Source organism: Esox lucius, chromosome 4, assembly GCF_011004845.1.
Source record: "Esox lucius isolate fEsoLuc1 chromosome 4, fEsoLuc1.pri, whole genome shotgun sequence".
Taxonomy (NCBI): Eukaryota; Metazoa; Chordata; class Actinopteri; order Esociformes; family Esocidae; genus Esox; species Esox lucius.
In genome coordinates, this window is record NC_047572.1 from 34,263,375 (window position 1) to 34,273,430 (window position 10,056).

At 38.5% G+C, this 10,056-nt stretch overlaps 1 protein-coding gene across 1 annotated transcript; it reads left to right on the forward strand.

The window, feature by feature from the left end:
* Nucleotides 1–141: 141 nt before the first annotated feature.
* polr1d (RNA polymerase I and III subunit D) lies at nt 142–8,489 on the forward strand. The gene is made up of 5 exons (NM_001303911.1): nt 142–202; nt 4,039–4,136; nt 6,182–6,258; nt 7,151–7,233; nt 8,239–8,489. The coding sequence occupies exons 1-5, from the start codon at nt 161–163 to the stop codon at nt 8,281–8,283; spliced, it is 345 nt and encodes a 114-aa protein (NP_001290840.1). The 5' UTR covers nt 142–160; the 3' UTR covers nt 8,284–8,489.
* Nucleotides 8,490–10,056: the final 1,567 nt, after the last annotated feature.

Below are 10,056 nucleotides of genomic sequence, written 5' to 3' on the forward strand. Positions count from 1 at the left end.
TGAAGATTCTGCTTTCGATGAATGTGGGCGCTTAGTATTTGAACGACACACGTTTGTGATCAACTATTTCCTGTTTTGTGTCGTCCGTACGTAACGTTTTTCCAGTGTATGTCACGTTTACGCGACGATACCGGAAACGTTGCAGTCAACAGTTTCAAGCATGGCAGGAGTAGATGGAGAAAAGAAACCGGTATTGGAGATGGTAAGTGTTAATCCTTTCTACTTGTAGAAATATAACACTGAATTATTGTCGGGACATCTGGTGCCAAATTTCGTTAGAAGCAGGCTCAGTTAAATGGCATGCTTGGCTGTCCACTTCATGTGGGGAAAGATGAGCAAGTGAAATTAGGCATACTTTGTCTACTGTAGTGATATGTCTGACTATAATATTGTTACATTCAATAAACAATGTACGGAGCTTGTGATTTTTATGCGGCCTGGTCCATGCTGTTTTGCCAATTATTGATTAATTGACGACTGCCATGTTACCGATTTCTAAACCTGTAATATATTTAACAGTACACTCGGGGGCAATGTTGCCATCATTTCGTTTTTTCAACGTCCAATACAAGTTTATTGTATTCAAATGAAATGTTTGTCTTGTGTTTTTGTAATAACAGTTGAAGACAACTTAGGGTGGTCCAATGGTCTAAGCCGCAGATTCTTGCACAGATGTATTACTGCAGCTTGAGTTTGAGTTCGAGTTTTCTTCAGCAAAAACCCTCTCTTCTGTCTTTCACCACTTTTCTTTCCAAAAAAGCGTAACATGCTTGAGTTGTGGATTGACATTGAAGTATTTATCAAAACCAGTAAAGGAATTGGAAGTAATGATTGTTGTTGCCCTAACTGGATTAGAACCTGGGTCTACCGCATGAGATGCTGGGTCTTTAACCACTACGTCATTATCGTAGTGACAATTATGCATTGTGTTAAACAGGCTAACGTTTCCTATTACGTTTACTTCCATTACAAATAGCGTTTATGAACCGTATGGCTTTTGCAACTGGCCGTTTTAACAGCTTATTAGCCAGTAATAGGCTAATAGCTATTTCATTTCATGGCACCACATTCATGAATGACATTGATACAATAACTATCAATATAGGTGAGGATAACTGACTTTTTAGTCAAATGAAAAGAGAGAATCGTGGAAACCCCTACTCTTTTACTTTCCAAGTGGTTGTGATCTATCCTTTATTACCTCAGATAGCATGCACAGATGCATACTTTAAAAATCCACCAGAAATAGTCGCAATATATAACCGTAAACAGTTTTATTTTAGGCTTACTAAAACGTGGCTACATAAGGTTGTAACCAGCAAAGTGCTTATCTATTCTGAAAAAATCCTAACGCATAATTTTGTTTTACTGTGACGTGCGTCGTCTTGTCTGGCACTCTGCATCTCTAACCACTACGTTATTTAACAAGGATGGTGGGTGGGTAGGGAGAAGACGTTACCTGTTCTTGGCCTCCGCTTACGCGGTCTGGCAAAAATACCTATAGAAAATAAAGAAATACTACTATAAATAACTATAAAAAAATAATACAACCCCGTTTCTAAAATAATTTGGGACGCTGTGTAAAATTTAAATAAAAACAAAATACAATGATGAGCAAAAAATTGAAACCCTATATTCAATAGAAAATAGTACAACATAGGCCTATAAAATATTGAAACTGAGACCTTTAGTTTTTTCTTGAAAAATATCCCTACTTTGAATTTGATGCAACATTTCTCAGTGCAAAATTGCAAAGACTTTGGGGATCTCAATCTACTGTAGAAAATATACAGTTTGGACAACAAGTATTTGATACACTGCCGATTTTGCAGGTTTTCCCACTTACAAAGTATGTAGAAGTCTGTCATTTTTATCATAGGTACTCTTCAACTGTGAGTGACAGAATAAAAAAAAATAAAAAAAATCATACAATGTTATTTTCTGGATTTAATTAATTTGCATTTAATTGCTTGACATAAGTATATGATGCATCAGAAAAGCAGAACTTAATATTTGGAACAGAAACCTTTGTTTGCAATTAGAGATCATAAGTTTCCTGTAGTTCTTGACCAGGTTTGCACACACTGCAGCAGGGATTTTGGCCCACTCCTCCATACAGACCTTCTCCAGATCCTTCAGGTTTCGGGGCTGTCGCTGGGCAATACAGACTTTCAGCTCCCACCAAAGATGTTCTATTGGGTTCAGATCTGGAGACTGGCTATGCCACTCCAGGACCTTGAGATGCATCTTACGGAGCCACTCATTAGTTGCCCTGGCTGTGTGTTTCAGGTCGTTGTCATGCTGGAAGACCCAACCACGACCCATCTTCAATGCTCTTACTGAGGGAAAGAGGTTGTTGGCCAAGATCTCGCGATACATGGTCCCATCCATCCTCCCCTCAATACGGTGCAGTCGTCCTGTCCCCTTTGCAGAAAAGCATCCCCAAAGAAGGATGTTTCCACCTCCATGCTTCACGGAAGGGATGGTGTCCTTGGAGTTACCTTCTCCCATTCCTCTTCTGGATCATCCAGATGGTCATTGGCAAACTTCAGACAGGCCTGGACATGCGCTGGCTTGAGCAGGGGGACCTTGCGTGCGCTGCAGGATTTTAATCCATGACGGTGTAGTGTTACTAATGGTTTTCTTTGAGACTGTGGTCCCAGCTCTCTTCAGGTCATTGACCAAGTCTTGCAGTTTAGTTCTGGGCTGATCCCTCACCTTCCTCATGATCATTGATGCCCCACGAGGTGAGATCTTGCATGGAGCCCCAGACAGAGGGAGATTGACCGTCATCTTGAACTTCTTCCATTTTCTAATAATTGCGCCAACAGTTGTTGCCTTCTCACCAAGCTGCTTGCCTATTGTCCTGTAGCCCAGCCCAGCCTTGTGCAGGGCTACAATTTTAGCCTTGATGTCCTTACACAGCTCTCTGGTCTTAGCCATTGTGGAGAGGTTGGAGTCTGTTTGAGTGTGTGGACAGGTGTCTTTTATACAGGTAACGAGTTCAAACAGGTGCAGTTAATACAGGTAATGAGTGGAGAACAGGAGGGCTTCTTAAAGAAAAACTAACAGGTCTGTGAGAGACGGAATTCTTACTGGTTGGTAGGTGATCAAATACTTATGTCATGCAATAAAATGCAAATTATTATTTAAAAATCATACTATATGATTTTCTGGATTTTTGGCAGACCTCTACAGACCTTGTAAGTAGGAAACACTGCCGATTTTGCAGGTTATCAAATACTTGTTCTCCCCACTTTAATTAAAAGATTCAGAGAATCCGGAGAAATCTCTGTATCTCGATTGTGCAGTAGTAAATGTTCACAAGGATCTTGGAGGACAGATGGCCTTTCTTCAGCCTCCTCAAGAAGTACAGGCACTACTGCGACTTTTTGACCAGGGCTGAGATGTTGAGGGTCCAGGAGTGGTCCTCGGATATGTGGACATCCCGGAATTTGAAGCTGGACACACTCCACCTCAGTGCCATTGATGAGAATTGGGGCATGACTGAAGCCTTTAGATGTTAATCCACAATATATTTATTTTTGATGTATTTTTCCATAAACAATAACATTTTTCTGATTCAACATTTAATATGTTGTCTGTGTACTATTTTCAATTAAATATTGGGATATATGAATTGTACATCATTGCATTCTGTTTTTATTTACATTTTACCCAGCATTCCAACTCTTTTGGAAACAGCGTTGTATAATTTATTCACAGAGATGATAAGAAATAAATACAGTGATACAAAAACAGTAACAAAGTATAGGTAGGCATACAGGGTAGCTGTGGATAGACAATCATCGGTAATCGCTGTGTGTTTTGTCTGTGTCTGGGTGTGATGTAGCCAGTCAATATGCTGTCAGTGGTATACATGTATAACCTTTTTGGTTGTATTAAGGTTTTGGTTGTTTTATGATTCAGTTTTTAGTTGTGTCATGGTATTAAAGTTGTTGTGGTGTTGAGTTTGTATTTTGGTTGTTTATTGGTGGTTTGGTGATTGTTATGTTGAGGTTGTGTCTATGTCTCCAGGTACAGGCAGATGGAGCAGATGAAGGCTGTGTGACATTTGTTCTACATGAGGAGGACCACACTCTGGGGAACTCTCTACGCTACATGGTTATGAAGAAGTTAGTTGCTGACCTTTAACACTTAACCTCTTACCCTGGGTAACCGGCTCCCCCTTGGTCATGTTATGTGGTCATATACAGGCATTTGTGGCGATCTCTAATTATTTAAAAGTTGCTTTCTGTGTTTATACTGTTAGGTCCAGAAATAATTGGACACTGGTTTTGTTATTTTGGCTGTCTACCAAAATATATTAAAGTTACGTTTAGGCTTAAAGTGAAGTCTCTCAGCTTTAATTTGAGGGTATTCACATCCAGATTGGAGGAAGGGTTTAGGAATTGCAGCTCTTTAATATGTAGCCCCCTCTTTTTCAAGGGACCAAAAGTAATTGGACAATTGACTCAAAGCTGTTTCATGGACAGGTGTGGGCTGTTTGTTCATTATTTCTATATCAATTAAGCAGATGAAAGATCTGGAGTTGATTCCAAATGTGGCATTTGCACAAGCTGTTGGTGTGAACCCACAAAATGCGGTCAAAGGAGCTCTCAATGCAAGTAATACAGGCCATCCTTAGGCTGCAAAAATATCCATCAGAGAGATTGTAGGAACTTTAGGAGAAGCCAAATCAACAGTTTGGTTCATTCTGAGTAAAAAAGAACACACTGGTGAGCTCTGCAACACAAAAAGGCCTGGACGTCCACGGAAGACAACAGTGGTGGATTCACAACATCCAGCCAACATTCAGCCAAGTGAAGAACACTCTCCAGGAGGTAAGCATATCATTATCCAAGTCTACCAAAAAGAGAAGACTTCAGGAGAGCAAATACAGAGGGTTCACCACAAGGTGCAAACCATTTTTAAGCCTCAAGAATAGAAAGATTAGACTTTGCCAAAAACATCTAGAAAAGGCAGCCTAGTTCTCTAACAGTATTCATGGCACTGGGTCACTAGTGTTTATTGATGATGTGACAGAAGTAGCCAGATGGATATATTGTCTGCTCAGATTCAGCCAAATTCAGCAAAGTTGTTTGGTCGGCGCTTCACTTTACAGATGGACAATGACCCAAAACATACTGCGAAAGCAACCCAGGAGTTTTTTAAGGCAAAGAAGTGGAATAATCTGCAATGGCAAAGTCAATCACTTGATCTCAACCCGATCGAGCAGGCATTTCACTTGCTGAAGACAACCTAAGGCAGAAAGACCCATGAACAAACAACAACTGAAGACAGCTGCAGTAAAGGCCTGGCAAAGCATCACAAAGGAGGAAACACAGTGTTTGGTGATGTCCGTGCATTCCAGACTTCCAGCAATCATTGCCTGCAGAGTATTCTCGACAACACTTTATTTATGATTGTGTTTATTTGTCCCATTACATTTGAGCCCCTGAAATAAGGGGACCGTGTATGAAAATGGTTGTAATTCCTAAATGTTTCACATGATATTTTGTTGAACCCCTTGAATTGAAGCTGAAAGTCTACACTTCAGTTGCATCTCAGTTGTTTCATTTCAAATCCAATGTGGTGGCATACAGAGACAAAATTATGAAATTTGTCAGTGTCCAAATACTTCCGGACCAAACTGTAAATTGAGGTTTACATTTTACGATATAATATCTTATATATGCCTTGTTATTGCAGACATGTAAGTTTGTCAAAATTCTTGAAACGTTTGTGTCTGACAAGTATTTTCTGCTTTTCGTTAGTATAGTTCTTCCATTGGGAATCAGTCTAAAACATGTATCTTGAGAAAATAACTTTCTCTACAAGCCAGAATGTCATCTCGCCTGAGTAGTTTTATCCGGCTGTCCAGGCAAAACTGGTCTATTTGTGGTGTCCACGTGAATAGTTACAACCCAAAACATTCCCTGTGTGAGGCCTACATCGTTCCTGTTCACCAGCTGCTTTTTAACTTGAGAAGGAAAGTTACGCTGATGTTGTCAGTAATTACAGGTCAAATGTAATAGAAAACACCATTGTTTTGAAACTAAAAACTGGAAAAACAAACAAACACAATTAAAAGAATCTTGGACCTAGCTTTCATGATATCTTAATGTACAATCCTTTGCCACATTTCGTAGGTTTAATGTGTGTGTCTGTGTGTGTGTAGCTTGGATGTGGATTTCTGTGGCTACAGCATCACTCATCCCTCCGAGAGCAAGATCAACTTCCGAATCCAGACTCGAGGTATGCAGGCCAGATCCTCTCTGGGTGTGTGTTGTGGACAGAGTAAACATACTGATTGGAGTCTGGTGTTTTCAGTTTCCATGAGTGTCAGTCAATACACACAACAACACAATCAACAAACAAACACACACAATACTGTCAATAAACACGCTTTAGGAAGTAAAGCACATAATTGCCAGTTTTTGTTTGACCACAATGTAATTATAATGTAATTTGATCCTTCGTAGCCATTAGTCAGGGGGCTATGAGAGGACCTCATTCAGATGAAGTCATCTGACCAAAAGAGGCTTTGATACCCTCGACCACTGCCCTGTGGCACCATAGCCCCACCAGCGAAACCCTCATTTTTTTTTCTCTGAAAATATTTTGAAATAATTGGACAATTCTGTTTGAAAGCATTTTAATGATATCCACACTAAAGGGATATTTCAGTCTTTTTAAGCATTTGGTTACCTCCTGATGGTTAGAAGAACCCACATTGGATACAATTTCTTTGTGTGTAGTCAGAAGGTACAATACCATGAGTCTAAGCACTAATTAGCACTGGCTTGAGAAAAGACATCTAACTTCTTTCATACTCAATGCAGAGACATGAAAATAGGGTTTTTCTGACTGTTGGTGTAGATAAATGACATTTAAACCATTATCTTCTCCAGTGATTAAGACATTGTTTGGTGAGGTATGCAAATTAGGTCAACTTTGAGCACATTTTATCTTTTGAATGTTTTGCCGTCCAGGTATAAAACTTAACTTTATGAGCACTCTTAAAACCAGACAATATGTATGGAAAATATTGTTTCAATCAAAAGAGATCAAAAGTGAACATTAATTGAATTTCGATCTATTTCCCAAGATGTGAGTGATGGATGATGGTGTTGCTTTCTTATTTCAGGTGCTGTCCCAGCAGTGGAGCCTCTGAGGAGAGGTTTGACTGAGCTGACAGACCTCTGTCAACATGTCCTCAACACCTTTGAGGTACAAGAAATACTTCTTGATGTACACATCATTTTCCTGTACAATATTTATCCATAGGTTAATGGTTCCCTTGATTAAGAGGAATATAAAAGTCTGTATATAGGGATAAACTGTTTTGTTTGAAGTAATATTTTTGCAAAGAACTTACTCATGAAAACAAATTGGACAAATTATTGTTGCCGTTCATGAATCAGACAGTTGGTACAAGCAAAGAAAATACTGTTAAAAATAAACAGTATTAAAAATAAATATATTAGCTGTGGTAGTAAGTTGTAGTATTATTGTAGGAGTTACAAGAGCAGTGATGGTGTTTGGATGTTATCCTGTTATGAGACATTCCACAGCAGGTAGAACAAATTAGATTACTGTTCTTCTTGGAAAACTGGAGGAGGAGTGATGGGGGAGGTAATGGAGGAGAGCAACACAGGAGGGTTGTCCCCTGGCAGTCCCATGATCCAGGAAGAGGGGGGTGGAGGGGGTTTACAATATTGACTGAAATGCCCCAAGACAAAGGATATGATTGGGATGCTAGTGAGAAGTATAGACTTTCCCTTCACGGTTGTTGTTAATAACACTTTCTTTTGAAACCATAAGAGATCATGAATCAGTTATGTCATTGGGTTAACATGTATAGAGCTGTTTACTATCTTAGTGCGGCTGGAGTTTCTTCACTACAATAGTGAAACAAGGACATTTCACTGTTCCTCACTTTGACAATAAGCTAAGGTTTAGGAGTTTTTGAGAAGATTATTTTTCAATAGTACTACATTAATGTAATAGTACCAATCCTCACTTTTGGATTAAAACGTGTGTGTGTGTGTGTGTGTGTGTGTGTGTGTGTGTGTGTGTGTGTGTGTGTGTGTGTGTGTGTGTGTGTGTGTGTGTGTGTGTGTGTGTGTGTGTGTGTGTGTGTGTGTGTGTGTGTGTGTGTGTGTGTGTGTGTGTGTGTGTGTGTGTGTGTGTGTGTGTGTGTGTGTGTGTGTGTGTGTGTGTGTGTGTGTGTAGAAGAGGGTGAGTGAGTTCAGGTCCCAGTGTGAGGAGGCAGAGTGAGGAGTCCAGTGGGAGCAGACGGGACACATACAGCCTCATATCTGTCTTGGGTCCTGACATTGTATATTGTTTACAGTTCAACCATGAAAGTGATTTGTTTTCCCTCATGTGCAACATCTTGTTTTATTATTATGGGATGAGTTAATGTCGTCATGACATCGTGTTTGTTTGTCTAAACTTAAGTAAAGGATTTTGCAGGAGCTTTGACTTGTGTGTCGTGACTCGCATGATTTGTTATTCCATTAATCAGATCAGGGGTGAGAAGTGGGGTGTCATTTGGGTCTTGGCCAAGACTTTCTCTTTAAACCGAAACAGACCAACACAAGTTGAAGTTTTATGAATACATTCAGCACGATCTGGACCAGACCCTTCTGCCAGCAGAGTGGGTTCATTTTACAGGGCTTGGAATGATCATTCACCTGACTGATATAATGTTATGAATGGTATTATAGATGATCTTTCACCTGACTGATATAATGTTATGAATGGTATTATAGATGATCTTTCACCTGACTGATATAATGTTATGAATGGTATTATAGATGATCTTTCACCTGACTGATATAATGTTATGAATGGTATTTATAGATGATCATTCACCTGACTGATATAATGTTATGAATGGTATTTATAGATGATCTTTCACCTGACTGATATAATATTATGAATGGTATTATAGATGATCTTTCACCTGACTGATATAATGTTATGAATGGTATTATAGATGATCTTTCACCTGACTGATATAATGTTATGAATGGTATTATAGATGATCTTTCACCTGACTGATATAATGTTATGAATGGTATTATAGATGATCTTTCACCTGACTGATATAATGTTATGAATGGTATTATAGATGATCTTTCACCTGACTGATATAATGTTATGAATGGTATTATAGATGATCTTTCACCTGACTGATATAATGTTATGAATGGTATTATAGATGATCTTTCACCTGACTGATATAATGTTATGAATGGTATTATAGATGATCTTTCACCTGACTGATATAATATTATGAATGGTATTATAGATGATCGTTCACCTGACTGATATAATGTTATGAATGGTATTATAGATGATCTTTCACCTGACTGATATAATGTTATGAATGGTATTATAGATGATCTTTCACCTGACTGATATAATGTTATGAATGGTATTATAGATGATCTTTCACCTGACTGATATAATGTTATGAATGGTATTATAGATGATCTTTCACCTGACTGATATAATGTTATGAATGGTATTATAGATGATCTTTCACCTGACTGATATAATATTATGAATGGTATTATAGATGATCGTTCACCTGACTGATATAATTTTATGAATGGTATTATAGATGATCGTTCACCTGACTGATATAATGATTATAGATGTTCCTAACCCTGGACTAAATCTAGTTTTTTTGTAGTCCAGTCATAGGATTAACCTGTTCCTTTGAAACCAGCCTTTACGGGACACAGAATGATCTGCAGTGTTGAATGTTGATTGAAAAAGATACAAAGGAAACCGTTACAGAAGTTACAGAATGTTAGATGATAATGTTTGCCTTGGTAAAATATACAGTGGGGAGAACAAGTATTTGATACACTCCCGATTTAGCAGGTTTTCCTACTTACAAAGCATGTAGAGATCTGTCATTTTTTATCATAGGTACACTTCAACTGTGAGAGACGGAATCAAAAAAAAAGAAAAAGAAAATCACGTATGATTTTCAAATAATTAATTTGCATTTTATTGCATGACAAGTATACCAAC